At 42.4% G+C, this 21,435-nt stretch overlaps 1 protein-coding gene across 1 annotated transcript in view; it reads left to right on the forward strand.

The window, feature by feature from the left end:
- Positions 1-11,370, forward strand: part of USP40 (ubiquitin specific peptidase 40) — a 62,354-nt gene extending 50,984 nt beyond the window's left edge. Inside the window, exons 28-32 of the mRNA XM_066575709.1 lie at positions 1,737-1,802; positions 1,904-2,114; positions 3,759-3,854; positions 3,943-4,037; positions 7,940-11,370. Of these exons, the coding sequence (XP_066431806.1) occupies positions 1,737-1,802; positions 1,904-2,114; positions 3,759-3,854; positions 3,943-4,037; positions 7,940-8,024 (553 nt within the window). The 3' untranslated portion in view covers positions 8,025-11,370. The remainder of the gene's footprint in view (positions 1-1,736; positions 1,803-1,903; positions 2,115-3,758; positions 3,855-3,942; positions 4,038-7,939) is intronic.
- Positions 11,371-21,435: the final 10,065 nt, after the last annotated feature.

The raw sequence follows: 21,435 nt of genomic DNA on the forward strand, positions 1-21,435 counted from the left end.
GTGAGCCTCCCTCCAAGATCCACCACTATGAGCCAAAACAGAACGTTGCTCTATAGTAGATGGACCAGAGTCATCTATGTACTACACTGATCGTTATTCTTTTGATTGGTAGCCATTTACCTATGGAATACTACATTTCCTGTCTGACTGATTGGCCAAATTCCAATCCAAGAAGGGTTGTCTCTGATGAGACATCCATTTTAGGATATTTAATACAGAAAACTGGGAATCCTTCTTCTTTCTACTAGCTTACTTGGTCACCATTTGCAGAATAAGCATTTGGTAAAATTCCTGCTGCCGCAGATTGGTCTGATTTGAAATGGTGCAGACCAAATAATTATTTACACAGTACAGAGTCAAGAAAAAGGAAGAAACTCTAAAGGTGCATTTACAGACACAGATGATTGCTCAAAATTTGTCAGAAAGTGACAGTTTTGGGCAATCATTTTGCATAGGTACTAATGGGCTAATCAGCCCTTTAGTACTTCATTTGCATGTATTTAGAGAACAGCGGTTGGTCTGTTCTCTAAATACTTCACTACTGTTCTGCAGCAGGACAGCAGCTGTTAACAGCTGTTAAGGAATGTTATCAGCGCTGTCCGTGGAGATCACAGTGTGCCATCCCTCTTATCAGGGACAAGGATTTCATGATGACCTGAAGTCAGTGATGAAAAGTGCATGATGGGCACACATTTACATACAATTATCACTCGAAAGATGGCTTTTGAGCAATGATCGTGTGTAAAAGGGCTCTAAGAATTTTAAACAAAAAGAAATTCTGCAATATTTATCAATGTCCATTTCAAAGGTATTCACATATCTAACAATTTTAGCATATCCACAAGATATGCTATAAATGTCTGTTACGTGTGGGTCTTGCCCCTGGAACCTGCACTGATGTCGAAAACAGGGTTTCTTTGACTCCTGTCCTGCATGATAAAGTAGCTTCTGCATGCATCCAAGAGAAGGAATGGACAGGTAGCCGAATGTGTGTTCTATGGAAGTTATGGAAATGGCCAGGCAAGAATATCTGTTGTTTCCATAACTCATGTAGAACAGAATGACATGATCCTATGAAGGTTAAAATTCTAAGTGCAACACCAATCGGGCCCACCCCACTTGCCCCGTTGCCGGCCGTAAGAAGAGACACCACACACAGGAGTCTGGTCTAGCTCCTCACACGGGAGAAAAAACTGCGCACTTTATTACAGATTACATGAGATCTTATACCCTCTGCCCTCTCACCACTAGGGGGTGATGGGCTCATAACCATATATGGGCAGTCCGGATTTGCGGACTGAGACAGTGAAAATTATGTACATGGTTGAACATCTTGATATGGGCTTCTGGGAAAACAGCCAAGTACATGCGTCCTTGCGTCTGGTTCGGTATCTTCTCTGAATTTCTAGAACATCTTCTTGCAAATCCTTGGGATATCTGATGTAAGGCGACATTTAAGTTTTTTCTCATTTGGAATTGAATAAAACTTGCATATAGGTATAAAAGCATAAAAAACACATATGGCAATATATATATATATATATATACCCTCACAATCCGAGATGGCAGCCACCTCCAAAAGGCAGGATGAGGATCGTGGGACCATTTATCATCGGTCATTGATGTGGTTCCCACCTATGGATCTTGCATCTATCAGACATTATAAGGGCATATGCTTGAGATCAAAATAGTCCTTTAAGTCTTGACCACAGTAATATTTGCTCTATTTATTGCAGTGACTACAAATTGGGTACAAACACAACCCTGTGTGTGGAGCCGCTACAGATGGAGGACATTCTGGGGTGAGTATTGTGCTAAATATTATAACCATGACAGAAATGTAGTCTGAAATTTATATTACGAGGATGCAGCAAATTCTCAGATTTCCTTCTTGATCATTTAGACCTCATGATATGCTTCTGCGGGTTCAACTTTCTGTCCCCGGAGAGTGTCGATATTTTCCGTCTGTAGATATTGCTTGGAATATCTCTCATGGATGCACAGCATCTGCTCTGCGTCAGAAGATTGCCAACCACTGCTCTTTGCCTGTAGACAAAGTTGAGATTGCAAAGTATTTTCCAGATAAACATGAATGGCTTCCAATATCCAGCTGGGTGAGTATATGCGAAAGTATGGGCTTATGATGAGATAAAGAATTTATACAATGGAGACTAGTGCTCAAGTTATTTCTACTACATCCTGACATTCACAGAATTTGGCCACTCAGCTAACTTGTTTAAACTCCTAACACTATAGGACATACAGTTACATCCTTCAGCGTCGAAGTATGTATGAAGAGAGATCGCGGGGCAATCTCCCTTCATACAACGCAGGTGCTGGCTGTTTCTTACAGTTGACATTCACCCACAACAGCTCCGATAAGCTTTGCGGCTCATAGGAGTTGTTAACCCTTTAAATACCTCTGTCAATTCTGACAGCGGCATTTAAATCCCTTGGCCGATTTTCCGGGAGCATATATCTATATTACACTCAAGTTTGGCACTATGGAGCAATTCCAGCAACCTCATTGGTTCTGATTCACAATTTCAGCAAGCTGATTGGTTGTTTGGGTTTTCGGATTCAACCTGATTGGTTGTTTGGGTTCCCTGATTCAATCTGATTGATTGTTAGTGCCGAACTTGAGTGTAATATAGATATATGCGTTCCGGGGTCCCGTTTAGCCCCCAGCAATGAGATCACAGGGAGCCCGTGCGGGTGTAATGGCACCCGTGGGGTGGCTCGATAGAATGCCTGCCCGATCGCAGTATGATGTAATGCAATAGAGCGATCAAGGTATCGCAAGTTTTTGTCCCATCTGGGGACTAATAAAGTTTTACTAATTATTTAAAAGAAAGTAATAAAAGTTTAACACACACCCCCTTCCGCGCTTGCCAGATTTATAAAAAAAAAAAATTAATAAAACAAAAATACATATTTGGTATCGCTGCATTCGTAAAAGTCTGATCCATCAAATAACGCATTATTTACACTGCATGATGAACGTCATCACAATAAAAAAAAAAAAAACGCCAGAAATGTGCTTTTTAGGTCACCCTATCTCCAAGAAAAAATGTAATAAAATGCGATCAAAAAGTAGTATTTATTCAAAAATGGTACCAATAAAAACTACAGGACGTCCCTCAAAAAATAAACCCTCACACAACTATATCAACGGAAAAATAAAAACATCATTACGGTTAGAAGATGGCGGCAGAAAATAATTTAAAGAAATTACATATCTTTGAAAAAAATAAAAGTAGTACAGCAAAAAAAAAAAACTGTATAAGTTTGGTATCCTAGTAATCGCACTGACCCATAGAATAAAGTTATCATGCCATTTTCGTTGCAGTTTGTGCGCCGTAGAAATAAGACGCAACCAAAGATGGCGGAATTCTATTCTTTTATTTTTACTCCACTTACAATTTTTTAAAGGTTTTTCAGTACATTATATGGGACATTATATAGTACCATTGAAAAATAAAACTCGTCCCGCAAAACACAAGCCCTCATACAGCGATGTCAATGGATAAATAAGAGTTATGATTTTTTTTTTTTTTTTTTTTTTTAAGGGGGGAGTAAAAACTGAAACTGGAAAAAAAGAAAGGGCCGTGTCCTTAAGGGGTTAAACTACAGCATAGCCAATGACTGTTTATTTCAATAACGTGATTTTCCTTCTCATTGGATTTATGCACGCTAAAGACAAATCAGTTTGGATGAAATAAATCACATTTACATATCTAAGATGTTTTAATCCACAGACTCAGCAAGTCTCCAAGAAAAAGAAGAAAAAGAAAGCAGATAGCCTGCAGGGGGCTCCCTATTATTTAAAGGATGGAGACATTATTGGGGTCAAGGTGAGTTGTATCTATGTATGATCAAGCTATCTATAATATTGCGGAAAAGTTTCTAAGTATTGACTTAGTGTTTTAATGTTTTTGGCAGAACCTTTTTTTAGATGACAGACTGGACTTCAGATCAGAAGCTGATTTTATTGCTAAGGAAAAGCAAAGACAGATTGCAGAAGGCAAAAAGAAGGGGTAAGAGTCACATTTGTATCTATTTGAATGGGACCTTTAAAAGGATCTAGTAATCCAAAATGTTCACCAAGTCCCAGGATGCCATATATAAAAAAAATTATTTGTTAGATCACATAGGTTGCCATATGACTAAAATAATGCTATTTTTCATCTCCTATCATTTCTCTTTTGCAATGTGTATACATGCAGGCAGAGTTAACAGGTCTAAAGTGTCACAGGAGTCACAAATAGGCAGTTTTATCAATGTATTTCTGCGAGTTTTCTGACATAAACAGATTGAAAAATATGGTGTTTACAACTAACCTCAGCCATACGGCCCCTATGTGTTTTGGAAAGTGGGTGGAGCATGTGAGTCATTTCTGAAGTTTTTCCTCCACTCATCTAATTAGGAAAGTGTTGAGGAAACAATGACAACTTGGCACTGTTAAACTACTGCGCTATATTGCTTAACATGACTTGTGCCCTGTGGCTCAATATAACCCACAATGCACTGGGAGAGTGACTGGTACAGTTCTCAGACAGTAGGCCAATAGTAAATCTTCCCCTATTAAATTTTCTGTGGCGTTGCATAAATTATAGGATAAAAGGCTACATGTACAGATATAGCTGACTTTGGCACTTGATATTTTCAGTAAAGACTGCCGGGCCATCCATCAACATTTTAACTCCAAACTTGCCTCTAGAAAATCACAGCATAGCTCTATAACTTCTTTATCCAGCTACTTTGTCAACAAACAAGCCTGGAACATTATAGGAAGGCTGATGCTTGAGCAATGCATTTATCCTGTTTTGACCGAAATACAGGGCTATTATAATTAATGTATCCCTATTAACCTCTTCTTGCTCCAGGACGTAAATGTACGTCCTGGAGCGTCGGGGTATGTATGAAGAGAGGCGACCTCTCTCCATACAGCGCGGGCGTCAGCTGTTTAATTTAGCTTGCACCCGCGGGCAATAGCCGCAATCGGTCGTTCGCGACTATTAACCGTTTAAGTGCCACTGTTAATTATGACAGTGGCATTTAAATCCCCTGAACGATGTTTGGGGGTCCCATAACCCCCCCTCCCCCCGCGGTGAGATTGGGGGAGCTATGCAGGTGTCATGGCAGTCGGGGGCCTTCTGAAAGGCCCCAGGGCTGCCTTAGGAGACTGCTGATTAAGCCATCCCCATGGGTAGCATTACGTCATAGTGCAGGAGCGATCAAAGCATTGCATGTTATAGTCCCCCCAGGGGGGCTTAAAAGAAAGTGAAAGTGAGATCAATAAAGTCTTATTAATTATTAAAAAAAAAAAGTAATAAAAGTTTAACTTACCCCCCTTTTGTCATATCTATTATTTAAAAATCTAAATAATTATGTAAAAAAACATATTTGGTATCGCCGCGTCCGTAAAAGTCCAAACTATCAAAGTAGTGCATTATTTACCCCGCACGGTGAACATCGTCCGAAAAAAAAATAAAGAAAGAACGCCAGAAATGCACTTTTTCAGTTACCCCGTCTCACAGAAAAAAATGCAATAAAAAGTGATCAAAAAGTCATATGTATTCTGAAGGTACTATCTGAAACTACAGGACATCCTGCAAAAATGATCCCTCGCGCAACTGTCGACGGAAAAATTAAAAAGTTATTGCGTGCAGAAGATGGCGGCAGAAAATAACTTACAAAAATTAAGTGTCTTTGAAAAAAAAAAGTAGTACAGTAAAAAAAAAGAAAAACGATACAAGTTTGGTATGGTAGCAATCATACTGACCCAGTTATTTTTGTTAACCCCTTAGTGAGCAGGCTTTTTTGCTTTTTTCCATTTTTGTTTTTTCCTACTCCCTTTTAAAAAATCGTAGCTCCTTTATTTATCCATCGACGTCGCTGTATGAGGGCTTGTTTTTTGCGGGACGAGTTGTATTTTTCAATGGCACTATTTATTGTACCATATAATGTACTGAAAAATTTTTTCAAAATTCTTAGCGGAGAGAAATGGAAAAAAAAAACGACATTCCACCATCTTTCGGTGCGTCCTGTTTCTACGACGCACAAACTGCAACAAAAACGACCTGATATTTTTATTCTATGGGTCAGTACGATTACTACGATCCCAAACTTATATAGTATTGTTTTTGCTGTAGTACTTGTATTTTTTTTTTTTAAGATATATTAAATTTTTTTCAAATATTTTCTGCGGTCATTTTGTGCGCACGATAACTTTTTTTATTTTTCCGTCGACGTAGTTGAGCAAGGGCTCATTTTTTGCGGGATGTCCTGAAGTTTCTGATAGTATCAATTTGGAATACATACGACTTTTTGATCGCTTTTTATTGCGTTTTTTCTGGGAGACAGGGTAACTAAAAAAATGCATTTCTGGCGTTCTTTTTTTTTTTTTCCGGACGACGTTCACCGTGCAGAAAAAATAATGCACTACTTTGATAGATCGGACTTTTACGGATGCGGCGATATCAAATACATATTTTTATTTTATGATTTTAGATTTTTTACTAATAGATATGGCAAAAGGGGGGTGATTTACTTTTATAACTTTTTTTTTTTTTTTTTTTTTTACAATTTAAAAAACTTTATTGATCTTTTTTTTAACTTTACTTTGAAGTCCCCCTGAGGGACTTTAACATGCGATGCTTTGATCGCTATAGCATTACGTCATACTGTTTTTTTACAGGCAGTCTATGAAGCCACCCTGTGTGGATGGCTTGATTGGCCCCAGGGCTGCCTTAGCAGACTGCCTTTCATTAGGCCCCCGGCTGCCATGACACCTGCACGGATCCCCCGATCTCACCGCGGGGGGGCCGTGCGGGACCCCCAAACAGCGTTCGGGGGATTTAAATGCCGCTGTCAGAATTGACAGCGGCATTTAAAGGGTTAATAGCCGCGATCGGCCGAGCGCGGCTATTGCCCGCGGGTGTCAGCTGTAATAAACAGCTGATGCCCGCGCTGTATGGAGGGAGATAGCGGCGCTACCTCCCTCCATACACGTCCTGCAGCCGCAGGACGTAAAAACACTATGGCCCGGTCGTTAAGGGGTTAAAGTAGAAACAAGACTCACTGAAAGATGGCGGAATGTTTTGTTTTTTTATTTTACTTCACTTTTTTAAAAGCTTTTCAGTACATTATATGGTACGTTAAATAGCACCATTGAAAAATACAACTCGTCCCGCAATAAACAAGACTCCATACAGCGACGTCGATGGATAAATAAAGGAGTTACGATTTTTTTAAAGTGGGGAGGAAAGAACAGAAATGGGACAAAAAGGGGCTGTGTCATTAAGGGGTTAAGAGATGTCAAGAGAGACCTCTACTAAGCATAATTAAACCAAACCTGGTAATAATACTATCCAGGACACGCAGAAGTGATCCATGTGAAAAGAATCTCAACAAACTAAAAATGTTTCTACAGCTGTTGTTGCAAGACAGTTAGACATGGCCCAGTTAACGGTGCTGAAAATCCTGTTTCTGGTGGTGAGATTTGTGACAATTTTGTTTTTCACATGGATCACTTCTGCATGTCCTGAATAGTAGTATTACCAAGTTTAGTTTAATTACGCCCAATAGTTGTCTATCTATACATCACTGAATAGTGATATTTTAATTATGCAAATAAGGGAGGAGGAACAATATCTCTGCAGCGCCACCTATTGGAAGACAGCATTCCTGCAAGTCAATGTTAGACTCTTTATACAAGCCTTGTAACAATGACTGAGAATTGAGAGCCAAGCAAGAATCCATACACAGACAGCTATTTCGGGGTTTTTGCCCCTCATCAGTGTGCAGTTATGATCACGCTGTATATAATTGGCCCCTAATTCTATGATACAATCTTGTTTTATATCAGTAGGTCATCTTTTAATTTCATAATTAATTGCTTCAATCTCTTCTATTCTGTTCCCTTTCTCTGGCACAGTTCCGCGCTTTGCAGTGAAAGAGTTCGTCCCGGTGTGCGGAAGACGGAGACCTCTCTATCCATCCGAGTGGGAGTATTCAGATAACAAATACTTGCTCCAGAAGTTGGAGCATACAGTCTGGGATGATGTGGTTTCCATTTTTCTCAGGGATAAGCATTAACTGTCTCTGGAAGGCAGTGTGATTTGTGGTATCTAGGTCTGTCTCTTCCCCTGGAGGTCCTAATCGGGTTCTGCAGCATCTCGAATTGCTATGTAGCAGTGCTTGTCATTGACCTCTTCTGCAAACTGTCAGGGACTCTCTATGGATGTGCCTTCACTTTTTTTTTCTTATCATCTCCTTAAATCACTTGTAACGGTTCTTGTCCTGTTGCTGCTCTAGAGTTAAAAGAAAAGCACATTGCTGTATTCATCAGCTCACATTTACTATAGCTACTTGTGATGATTCCTTTCATTGTGGGCTTACACAGTTAAGGTTTACATTCCCACTGATTGCCGGGGAGAATAAGCTGCTCTTAAAAATGAGGGAATGATCCTGGTAAAATGCAATCTTTTAATGGATACAATTTTAAGGGCTTGTTAATGCTCATGCAATGTTGGAGTTTGCATCGCAGCGCTGGGTCACAGAGTCATGTGAAATGAGTTCTCTTTTACAGAGTAGCAGATACATTTAGTTTTTATAATTTACCTACAAGAATCTCCTTAATGTGCCTTTATCTGTTCTGCCGTTCCTCCTACCCTGCCGCAGGAATAACTTGTCGCAATGTCCTGGCTTTGTCAAATTGTGATCATGTAAACGCTATTCTGCATTCCAAGGAGAGCCTGAGAAATTACATGCAAATGAAAGAGAGGCCCTCTGATAAACAGTAGTTTCTCTTTAAAGGAGTTGTCTCAAGTTTAAAACTTATCACCTATACACAGGTCAGGGTGAATGTGATCAGTGATGGTCCGACCCCTGGGACTCCCACTGATCATGAGAATTGGGTTCCTGTGGGTCCCTTAATGAATGGAATAGTGGATAAGCATGTGCATTTCCACTCCATTCATCTCTATGGGACTGCTGGAGATTGTGGAGCGCTGTACTCTATCTTCATCAGTCGCACAGACTGGAGTAGTACTGCACATGCTTAACCACTGGCCCATAAATTTGGTGGTACATGGAACCTTTGGTCTTGCGATCTATGGGGTTCCAGCGTTGGACCCCCACCGACCACACTTATCCTATACTCTGTGGATAATTTTAAACTTGGCACAACCCCTTTAAAGGGAACCTCTCACATGCTATAGGCACTATAAACTAAGTTATGATGCTTATAGGATAGGTCCCACTGCGGTCGGGAGAAAAGTTTTTCTACTTACCGTGCTCCTCGTTTCTGCCCTGTCAGCCTGGGAAGTGGGCACTCAGTCAGTCAGTTTGACTATAATCATTCAGTCCACGCGAATGCACTCCGATAGAAAACAGTGGTGTGCGCACGGACTGAATGAAAAGAGTCATACTGACTGACCATGTGTCAACATCCCAGGGTCACAGCGTGGGAACAGGAAGCCTCATAAGCATAAAAACTACGCCCCAGACTCGGCGGACCTATCCTATAAACACCATAACTTAGTTCATGGTGCTTATAGGAGCTGATAGGTTCCCTTTAAAGGATTGATTAAATAAAATAACACTGATGATATGCAGGTACAGCATTTGCTCTTGTAAACTTTATTATAGTTCTGAAATGGTGTCTTTCCGGGCATATTGATGCCCAAAGTAGAGACTGCTAAATTTGTCATGTTTATATGACTTTATGAAATTTCTGCTTTCACTACATTGCAATTTTTTGCACAGGATAACCTAGTAAGCTCCAAAACCCCTGCAGATAACCATTGCGTTAATAACCTTTATCTGCACTGGCCAATAGTTGAAGATCATCCATAAGAGCATCCCTCTCTTTCTGGAGAATCTGTCTGTCCTGAATTACACAGACAACGCATTCATTTGATTGGGATCTAAGTAATGTTTAACTTGCCCTGTGATGGCGGTGCAGCGAAATTGAACACTTGCTGCTAGGTTTCACCATAGATTACAGCGGATCACTGGAGGACGCAGTAGGGGTACTCTTTTTGTAAGTGCTTAGTATCAAGGGACCCTTCTAACAAGTAGTGACAATCGCTTTAAAGGGGTTATCCAGTTACCGGAAAACTTTTTATCAATAAGACCCCAGTATGAAAATAATAAACTGAGATATAGTTACCCATCCTTGGCCGCCAGGATCCAGCTCTGCACTCCACTGTGGTCCCAGTGACTGTTGGGACATATGCTGTCACTGGAAATCGGGGGCCGCTGCAGCCAATAAGTGAGGCTACAGAGTCACTATCTTGACACTGATGCTAGGAGAATGAGCAGCTCTGCTGCAGCACTCATCCGACTTCCTGTAACATAACTGGACTACAGCGTTTGATCCCAGCGGCTACGGAGGGATAGGAATAGCTCTTTTCATACAGGAGGTTTTGTTAACAAGACAGCCCCTTTAACATTGTAACTGGCCACCTAAAATGCTTTGTTTTTTGTACAAGACTATAATTTCCAGTTTGCTAATCATCAGAGAAGTCCTGTACAGACTCTGAATCAGAAGGGAATGCTGAAAAATGTTAGCTTAGCATGTTTTATGGATTCTCATCCAGAGCTGCATTCCCAGCTCTGCAGATACTCATGATCTATACAAGATAAGTTGGGTGTTCGGAATTTGGATGAGCTTGCTAGTTCACTGTTCTTGTCAATAACCAGGTGATATGTTTCTGTGCTTCTTTAAGTAAGTTAAACTTGTCTGTAAACATACAGGATACCAGGACATTGTGATCCATAGAAACACTGAAAACATTAAAAGATTTTCCACCTTTTAGACCACTTTAATTTATTGAAAAGTGCATGCCTGTGTGATCTAAAAATTTAAAGGGGGCTCCCATTATAAGCATTGATAACATATCCACATAGTATGGGACTGCGGTGTAAATCTTGACACAGAAATGGGTGAGCAGCGACTATATTCATTAAAAGATAAGAACGCGCCTCTTGATTCTTGTCAGTATGACATTGACGTTTATGGTGGCAGAACCCCAAAGGAACATAGAGGAGTGTAACCTGAGGAGTCATTGGGTTACTCTGCTCTCTGGATACATTTGTATACCAGTTCCTCTGCCGAGTGTCATATACTGGGACATTAAGAAAACCTATTTATGTTGCTGATGTTAGCAAAAGCCCGTATAGGAAAGCTAGAGCAATAAGTTTGGATATTCTTTTAAAGGGAGAGCAAAACTGTAGATAATTGATATCTGCAAATGGAAATGCTTTTTCCAGTATTATATGGATCAGGAACCATATATTGTATGTCTTGGAGGTTGCAATCCAACTATTTCAGTTAAGAGTTTGAAAAATAAATATTTGCTCTGTGCTAAATTTCATGTGTATGTCATTTTTGTAGCTTAAAAGCTATGGAAACCTTTGTGCATGAATAATCAATACACACATATCTTGCGAAGTCCCTGCAGATAAAAATTATGAACTTTATCTGTCATTTGGATTGAGTTTTCATTCTCAAGCATTTGGAAATCCTCATACTTGGTTTACAGGTTCTCCTATATTCAACTTTATTCCCAGCTCTGATTGGCTACTGGTTGTTCCCCCTCTCTGCTGAAAAGAGCTGAAAATTCCCCCAGAGTGAGTTACAGCCCTCTGTAATAGTAGCCCTCCACCATCACCTTGCACTGTCATACAGCCTTCTGTAACAGCTCAGTGCAAAGGCTGTGAATGCACAAAAGGGACCAGGCTAGGGGAGGAGATAATTTGTTTACTCTAACTAAATACACTATTTGAGAATACTAGGTTAATATAAGAGGTCATTGGTTCATTTAATAGCTAAAGTAGAGAGTTGCTACAACAAGCATCTGTCTCTCGGTACAGTCCTACCTTACAATTAAAGGGTCTATCGGTAGAGGGAAATATTTTCAAAGCTGCTTAGAGTGGTGGAATAGCATATAAGAAACTATTCTCTCCTCCCCAGCTAGTCCTCCCTTTCAGCTGCAAGATGATCATATCCTGACACAGGGACATGTGACCGCTGCAGCTATTCGCCGCTCAAAGCAAGCTGTTAATTGACTGTATGCAGTCAAATGTCCTTGGTGTCGTGATGTCATTACTGGCTCACTAATATAATAAGTGGGGACCCGGTGCTGGTGCAACAGAAGAGGTGAAGGCTTCTTAATAGCTGTCTACAAATATCTGAAGGGCTGCCACAGTGCAGAGGGATCAGCCCTATTCTCATTTACACAAGGAAAGACTAGAAGCAATGGGATGAAACTGAAAGGGAGGAGACATAGATTAGATATTAGAAAAAACTGTCTGACAGTGAGGGTGATCAATGAGTGGAACAGGTTACCATGGGAGGAAGTGGTGAGTTCTCCTTCAATGGAAGTGTTCAAACTAAGGCTGGACAAATATCTGTCTGGGATGATTTAGTGATCCTGCACTGAGCAGGGGGTTGGACCCGATGACCCTGGAGGTCCCTTCCAACTCTACCATTCTATAAAGCAGTTTTTTATTTAGCCAAAACAAATAACAAATAGACAGAGGCAGCTGGCACTGCAGGTGCCCATCATAGTAATACAGCACATTGCATAAATACAAAAACAGGAAAACCATCAAGTCCAAAAAACAAATACAACAAGGAATAAGGAGAAAAAAGATAAACAATAAGAACACCCACAACCACCAAGCCCCCCCAGCGCGACTCTTAAAGGATAGATGTAGCCTAAAAGACAGGTCAAGCGGGTGTTCCTCAACTTATTTTCCCTTTATTACCTAGTCCGGCGCTCTCATTGCTGTTGCAGGACAATTCACCCAGCCACCCCAGATCTTGTCAAATTTCTCTGGGCATCCCCATGCCATATATGTCAGCTTGTACATTAGGATAACAAAATTTACATTCTATGAATTTACCACCTGGACCCATGCAAGTCGTAAACAAAATCCAAGATCAGGTTAAAATCCCCCACAACTACTATTGGGGCTGACTCGAGGAGAACCACCCGCGCCATCACCTCATGGAGAATCTCAATATTAGCAGGCGGCGGTAGATAAACATTAATTACTGTGAGGAGACTGACATGAAAGGTGCCCTGAAGGATCAAGTAACATCCCCCCAGGGTCGATATGGACTTCCCAAAAAACTAATTGGGCCAACACAGCCCCCAAGATACTGACCCCACGAGCATAATTAGAATAAGTAGTGTGGTACGCAGAACCTATAGCAGCCTGCTTAAGCGCCAGTATTTTCGAGCCCTGGAGATGGGTCTCCTGGAACAGTTTTATATGGGGGGAGTGAATTTTGAGGAAATTGAAGACTAGTGCTCTTTTAAATTTAGAATTCAGCCACCTGACATTCCAAGACACCAGCTTGAGATAAATACTAACCATTACTGTAGAGTTGGACCTTATTCACACAGATCACAGCATCCAGAAAAGAATTGCGCCAAGAAAAAAATAGTACAGCAAATAAGAGTCGGCTCACGCTTACCAACCCCCCCCCTCCCATCCCCCCCTAGCCATCCCCCCCTAGCCATCCCCCCCTAGCCATCCCCCCAAATTTAGGACAGGTTTAGATCACATAACTCACAACTTCGTAAGGGGGATGGGGCCATTCCACCACAGATTATACATGCCTGATGTCACCTAAGCCCCACTTTATAAGCTGGTTCCTCAGAGGAAGCTCCCGGCCTCAGGTCTCAAGGTGGGACCATCTGAGTAAGGGACAGTCTGCAGCCCCTCCAAGTCACCAGGGAAAAGCAGTATTGCCCGCAGGCCATGTTGCATCTCAACAATATTATCAGCAGCGGCTGGCCTGAAGACCTAACAAGGAGGGGCAAATGGGGGAGAAAGGGGAGGGAAGATAGGACAAAGGGAGGAGGAAGAGAAGGAGAGAGAGGGGTGGGTGGAAGGGGGGGGGAACCCCTCCCTCAACAATTGCAGTGTAGAAACATTAGCAGGTCGGCCGCAGTAAGAACTTTTCTATCATCTCAAGACCCGATTCAATTTTGTTTGAGTAAGTTTAGGACATCCCAAGAGTCTCAAAGAAATAGGAGCGATTGTCCTTAATCACATTCAGCCTAGCAGGGTATAACATGGTGCAAGCAAGCTGTTTGGAACGCAGCACCTTCTTTGCTTCTGTGAATTTTTGTCTCCTCTGCTGCACCTCTAAGGAAAAGTCCGGAAAAATCTGGATTATTTGCCCTCCAACCTTCAGGGGTTCGGTATTCTTGTATCTTGACGCCACCAGGAAGTCCTGGTGGAGACAAGAGTGACAGGGAGTTGACGCCCCCTGTACCTGATTGGCTCCATAGAAGGTTCCCCTGCAGGTCCTGGCAGCTAAAAATAATTGTCATGTGCTGCCTCCCATCCCGGTTCCAGGCTCTGATTGAACCTCATCGCTGCTGCCGTCAGTCTGCTCTGGCTCCAGGCTCTGATTGAACCTCATCGCTGCTGCCGTCAGTCTGCCCTGGCTCCAGGCCCTGATTGAACATGATTGCTGGTGCTGTGAGTGTGCAAGGCTCCCATCCCGAGCAGTGTGGTTCCCGATGGTACAGTTGTTTGCCACGCCCTTTGCCGCAGCTGCTCCTGATCCCCGAAGGCAGGCAAGTATAGATCACCAGTGCCGGCTCCCGACCCCTCTTCCAGCCTCCCCGCTGCAGTGCGTTCTTCCCTGGCAGCATTAGCGTCACACCTCCACTCCTTGCAGCTAGGCAGCTTTCGGCGTTCCGCCTCCTCATCCTAGGCAGCATAGACAGCCGCCACTTGGCACCTGTCTGTGGTTCTACCGTCCATGCGGTACATTAAGCAGTCTGGGACAAGGCAGGCGATAGACCTGGCGGTTAGCTGTGTGAAAAGAAGGCAGGCGATACACCCCGCGGTCCCCACATGTGAGCGCTTCTGCCACCGGTTGCGACCTCTGTGCGTTGCAACCGTCCGTGTGCCTCGTTACACTGTGTGGAAGAAGGCAGGCGACAGACCCGGCAGTCCCCACATGCGAGAGCTGCTGAGCAACGCTGGGCCACAGACACCGCTCATACCTGCAGCATGGGGGAGCACAGTATTAGGAGCAACAGCGCCCTGTAAGCTAATCATTGTATCTTGACATGCAGCTTCCAGGACCTTTTGGGAAATCACTGAATCTGGAGCTAGGGGTGTGACGGGCATTCCTGCATCAAACCCCTGTCAAACTACTAGCTTCCAGTGGCGTCAAGATACAATAATACCCAGAGTTTTTTTTCATATGGTTAAGTTCCAGGATTTTGTCCCTGTCCCTGTAATTGTGCAGCTTGGCTATAAACGGGGAGCTCTAGATAAGGATACAGTGCCGCAGAATAGAGGTGAAACTGAGTTTGGACCATACGCCTGCTTTAGAAGTGATTCCAGGAAGTCGCAAGGATTTCTGTCTTCAGCTTAGAAATTTGGCATCAGCATTGATTAGGTCCTAAATGGGAAAAGTAAAGGGGTCACAACTCGATTATTCAATGCGAAGTGCAAAAGTATTGGCACCCCTGTGTAATGTACCTAATCTAATTCTCTACCTTCCTGGTGTCATACAAACATGAAATTTGGCAGGAGCATAGTTAAGGCCCTTAATAGGAAAAGTAAAGGGATCACAACTCGATTGTTCATTGCTGAGTGCAAAAGTATTGGCACCCCTGTGTAAGGTACCTAATCTAATGCTCTAACTTCCCGGTGTCGTGCAAACATGAAATTTGGCAGGAGCATAGTTTAGGCCCTAAATAGGAAAAGTAAAGGGATCACAACTCGATTGTTCATTGCTGAGGGCAAAAGTATTGGCACCCATGTGTAATGTACCTAATCTAATTCTCTATCTTTCTGGTGTCGCAAAAATATGATATTTAGCAGGAGCATTGTTTTGGTCCTAAATAGTAAAAGTAAAGGGGTCACAACTCATGCTATGTGCAAAAAGTATTGGCACCCCTGTGTAATGTACCTAATTTAATTCTCTATCTTCCCGATGTCGTACAAAGATGACATTTGGCTGAAGCATTCTTTAGGTCCTACATAGCAAAATTAAAGGGGTCACAACTCAATTAGTCAATGCTACATAAAAAAGTATTGGTACCCCTATGTAATGTACCTAATCTAATTCTCTAACTTCCTGGTGTTGTACAAGCATGAAATTTGGCAGCAGCATTGTTTTGGTTCTAAATTGGAAAAGTAATGGGTCGCAACTTGAATATTCAGTGCTACATGCAAATGTATTAGCACCCCTGTGTAATGTACCTAATCTAATTCTCTAACTTTCCGGTGTTGTATAACATGAAATTTGGCAGGAGCATTCTTTAGGTCCTAAATGGGAAAAGTAAATGGGTCACTACTCGATTATTCAATGCGAAGTGCAAAAGTGACCCCCTATGTAATGTACCTAATCTAATTCTCTAACGTCCCGGAGTCATAGAAATGTGAAAATTTGGCACGATATTTGTTTAGATCCTAAATAGGAAAAGTAAAGGGGTCTCAACTTCAATATTCAATTCTTAGTGTAAAAATCCGTGATACATGAGGTAGTTCTTTTCTCAGCAGCCATAATACCTAGGGAAAGGATTTGTATACTGAGGAGAATCTACCTCACCTCTTTGTGTATATATTGAAGAGAATCTACCTCCCCTCTATGTGTATATACTGAGAAAAATATAACTCACCTCTATGTGTATATACTGAGGAGAATCTAACTCACCTCTATGAGTATATACTGAGGATAATTTACCTCACCTCTGTGTATATACTTAGGGGAATCTACCTCACCTCTGTGTATATACTGAGGAGAATCTACCTCACGTCTATGTGCATATACTGAGGAGAATCTACCTCACCTCTATTTGTATATACTAAGAAGAATCTACCTCACCTTTATGTGTATATACTGAGGATCATATAACTGATCTTTGTGTGTGTATATACTAAGGAGAATATACCTCACCTCTGTGTATATACTGAGGAGAATCTACCTCACCTCTTTGTATATAGTGAGAATTTATCTCACCTCTATGTGTATATACTGAGGACAATCTACCTCACCTCTATGTGTATACACTGAAAATAACTGATCTCTGTGTATATACTGAAAGGCTGTAAGGTACACAAGGAAGCGGCCATGGACTGCAGGGATGGAGCATGCCTTTAAGGCTAAAGGCCCATTTAGAAACAACAATAATCGCTCAAAAGACTTTTGAGTGATCATCCTTGTGTCATTTACAGTGTCCCCGCTTGTCTTCTGCATACAGCTGCTCCCCCACTCCAAGCGCCCGGCTGTTATAGCACGCTGAAAGACGACGAGTGACGGGGTAACGAAAACTGCCAGATGTAAGTGCAGTTACACACAACGATTATCGCTCAAAAGACGGCTTTTGAGTGAATTTTAAGCGATAATCGTTGTGTCAAAATGGGCCTTAAGAAAGCGCTGCAAACTCCAGTCTGGGGGGAAATTTGAATATAAAGGGGTGTTATCTTTAAGGGTATAAAGTGAGTAGAGTTGGAGGGGTGGCACATTTTGCAGAGGGACATTGGTACATGCAGTCTGAGGAGAATCTAATGCTCCTCTATGTCTATACATATTTTATTCCTTAGTTTCTCTGAAGTAACCACGACTTCATTAAATTTTCCATGCAAACAACAGATAAACACCTGTACCAAGTTAACTCGGGCAAAGGCGAGTATATCAGCTAATATCTCAATATTGGGGTCCTGTACTTGGATAACAATAGCGTACTTGAATAGGAAAGTATGGATCCATAAAGAACAATTGCAGACACAGCTGTAGCACCCTCTACTGCCTCTTCTCCTATGCAGTGAGGTGAATACGGATTTCCCTAATAAGCTATTTTCCTAGCTACATAGCAGAATGGGGGTATCGAAGAAAATACGTACAGATTAGGCTACTAAAACATATTGCAAAAATGCTTAGAATCGACTACAATAAGAAAGTAATGAAATTTAACCCCTTAGCAACTGCCCATATGCCTTTTAGCGGCAGACAATAGGGGCTTTATTCTGATGTGTTGTCTTTTAACAGTGGCTATATCAGAGGCCTGGCATGGGTCTCTTGTGCCAGAGAGAGCCGGTGCTCAGCTGTGAACAACTGCCTGGCACCTGTTCAAGCAGTGAAGACCAGAGAAACCTCTGATCCCTGCTGTTTAACCTTTTACATGCCAGGTGAAATGTGGTACTTGCCACCAAGATGTTAAGTTTTTAAAAAACTTTTAATTGCCTTTATTTTTTACAATAACTGCTTTTTTAGCTTAGTTTTCCTTTTTTTTTCAATTAAGAGGACTTGAAATTGCAATCACTCATACAGTTGAATGCAATACCATATTATTGTATTATACAGTTTTCTGACAGGCAGCCTATCAATGCTTGTCATAGGAACGCCTTGATAGGCAATTATTCATAGTAGTCCAGGGTCTTCAGAAGGCTCTGGGCTCAGTGGCGTAGGAAGATTGGTGCGACAGTTGCGCGCCGCCCCGGGGGCCATCACTAAAGGGGGTGACAGCTCAGCTGTGGTCCTGCCTGCCCGGCCGTCCGGTCCTATGAAAGATTTGTACAGGGTGACAGGCTGCCTTCTAGTACCCTCCACCACACAATCACCTCAGCGGGAGACACAGGGACTGTGGAGGGTGTGGGAGGGGATAGGAGGGAGCAGCCCCCAGAAGAAAGCAGTGCTGTGTGGGCACCCAGTAAACGTGCTCACCGCTTACTCTGGTCTCCTCACATCCAGCATTGGGCAGCCCCGCACTATAGCAGCTGCTGTGGAACTGATTGGGAGCTGCAGCAGGAGCAGTGACACCTCCAGTACTAGCAAGGAGGAGATGATGAGGCGGCTCTTCCAGACATGCTGTGGCGACGGCCATATCAGCAGGCAGGGTGATGCGTGGACACAACTTTCCAACTACTAGTTGGCTGCAAGGGGCACTTGTCCCTGTGTGAGGCCGGCTGGGTCCCTAAAGTGAGCCCTGCTGTAGTCAGGGCCCTGAAGGCATGAACTGAAAAGCACATGTCGCAGCAGTTTCCGATGTACTGCCTGCCCTCTATCCTGGAGGGAGTACTGGGACCCCGGGCACTGACTGTGGTTGGCATGCACTGAGGGTAGAGAAGTAGAGGGTACAAGTTGGGTCTATAGGTAATAATTTAGCATTGCTTGTATCCATGTAAGAGTGCATTCACACCGGTGTATGCATAGTTTGGCCCATGTATACCATATTCATGGGTCAAAATACTCTGTTGCTTTGCGTTTTACCACCTATCAGCACTCTTTTTACTTGCAAAGATATGCAGCGTATTTACGTGCATAAAAAAATAACCAAAATCACATGGATTTCATGCATAAATACGTTTCCTGTATATTTCATGTACAATCGCAATCTCACATCGCATGAAAAATTATGCTCATGTGAACGAACCCATTGAAATCGATAATCGCTCATGTGAATGAGTCCTAAGTGGATGGCCTTCTGGGAAATTCACTACACCCATAGCTTGTTGTCGAATATGAACCTTCAGATTCTGTACCAAATCTGACTTTAGCCTTAATGACGAGGCCCTTCAGGGACTGTGAATGGGTATAAAAATTGTATACTCCATATGTATCTGAATAATTTGTATGTGCAGGGGGATGGGAGGGTAGTTGGGCATACAATATGCCTTGGGACTTGTGACCCTCATCTTCTATAAACCGAACAATGCCCTTAGAAGCAGTAGAGTTCAGTGCTGCAGCACTTTGCACACTGCTTCTTGAATTGACCTTATGTGGCAGGGCTGTTGCTAGAATATTTTTGTATTTGGCAACCCACTTGTAAGTTTGGCCAGGGCGACACTGTGTCTAAAGCCAGCCCTGTTAGCTGCATCACTAGCCAATTCAGTGGAAGGAGCAGGGTGCTCTGGCCATAACTTTACGCTGGCTCAAAAGTAGTAAGGTTTCCTGATGAAGCAGTAGGGAGACAGAGAAAATGCACTGGGATTCCCCTCCCCTATTGTGATTGCCAGTTTGAAATCAGAAAGGAATTTTTTCCTTTAAATAGAAAAAATTGGCTTCAACCTCACTGTTTTTTTTTTGCCTTCCTTTGGATCAATAGTGGGGGGTAATAGGCTGAACTAGATGGACATATGTCTTTTTTCGGCCTTACATTCTATGGTGCTGAATTTCTGTTACATAGTACTTTGGTCTGTTAATGGCATAGTTGTGATCCCTGAGAGCACATAATATCAATCTCCTCTATTTGGGGCTACTTGTATGCTTGTATATACCCTGTCTTCTAGTTTTGGACAAGTGATACATTTTTTTTAGATTCGCAGTGGTATGTGTGTTCGTCCTTTTACTTCTGTTTCCCCATAATAATATAATAAAAGTTACATTTTAGCCATTTCTGTAACTGTAACAGTTTAACCAGAGTGGAGCAAACAACAGGATCAGCTTCTCCTTGTATAGAGAAGAACTTTCAAAGGCAAATACTTATATAACACTAAACAATAAGTAGGAGAAATCTGGCAGAGAAGATTTTTTAGGAAGATGCCAGATCCTCATTGCAATCCAAGTAGTAGAAAGTAGGTAGCATCCACAATGCGTGATGTACAAAAATTAACAAACTTTATTCCCCAAGATCTATAACAACGACGTTTTGACTCAACCAGGGGAATAAAGTTTCTTACCGTATATACCGGCGTATAAGACGACTTTTGAACCCCGAAAAATCTGCTCTGAAGTCGGGGGTCGTCTTATATGCCGGTAATACAAAAAAAAAAGTGTAAAAAAAAAAATCATTTCTCACCTCCCCCGGCGTTTTGTCGCGCTCCGGCAGGATGTCTCTCGCTCCTCGTCCCCGGCGCAGCATTGCTTTCTGAATGCGGGGCTTGAAATCTCCGCCTCCAGAAAGCTAATACATACGCCGTCAGCCAGTTACAGCCATTCAATGACATAATTGAATGGCTGTGATTGGCTGAAGGCACATGTGTGTTAGCAATCACACCCATTCAATGATGTCATTGAATAGTGTGATTGGCTGAAGCCACGTGTGTTTTAGCCAATCACAGCCATTCAATGATGTCATTGAATGGCTGTAACTGGCTGACGGCGTGTGTATTAGCTTTCTGGAGGCGGGGATTTCAAGCCCCGCATTCAGAAAGCAATACTGCGCCGGGGACGAGGAGGGAGCGACATCCTGCCGGAGCGCGACAAAACGCCGGGGGAGGTGAGTAATGATTTTTTTTTTCTCCACTGTATTACCGGCGTATAAGGTGAAAGTTGGGGGGGGGGGGGGTCGTCTTATACGCCCCGTCGCCTTATACGCCGGTATATACGGTACTTTCTGTACATTACGCATTGTGGAAGCTACCTACTTTCTATTACTTGGATTGTACCATAAAAATAGGCAGTCATCCATTTATAATCCTCTTCCTGCTCCGCCTCCATTC

This window comes from Eleutherodactylus coqui, chromosome 8 (assembly GCF_035609145.1).
Source record: "Eleutherodactylus coqui strain aEleCoq1 chromosome 8, aEleCoq1.hap1, whole genome shotgun sequence".
Taxonomy (NCBI): Eukaryota; Metazoa; Chordata; class Amphibia; order Anura; family Eleutherodactylidae; genus Eleutherodactylus; species Eleutherodactylus coqui.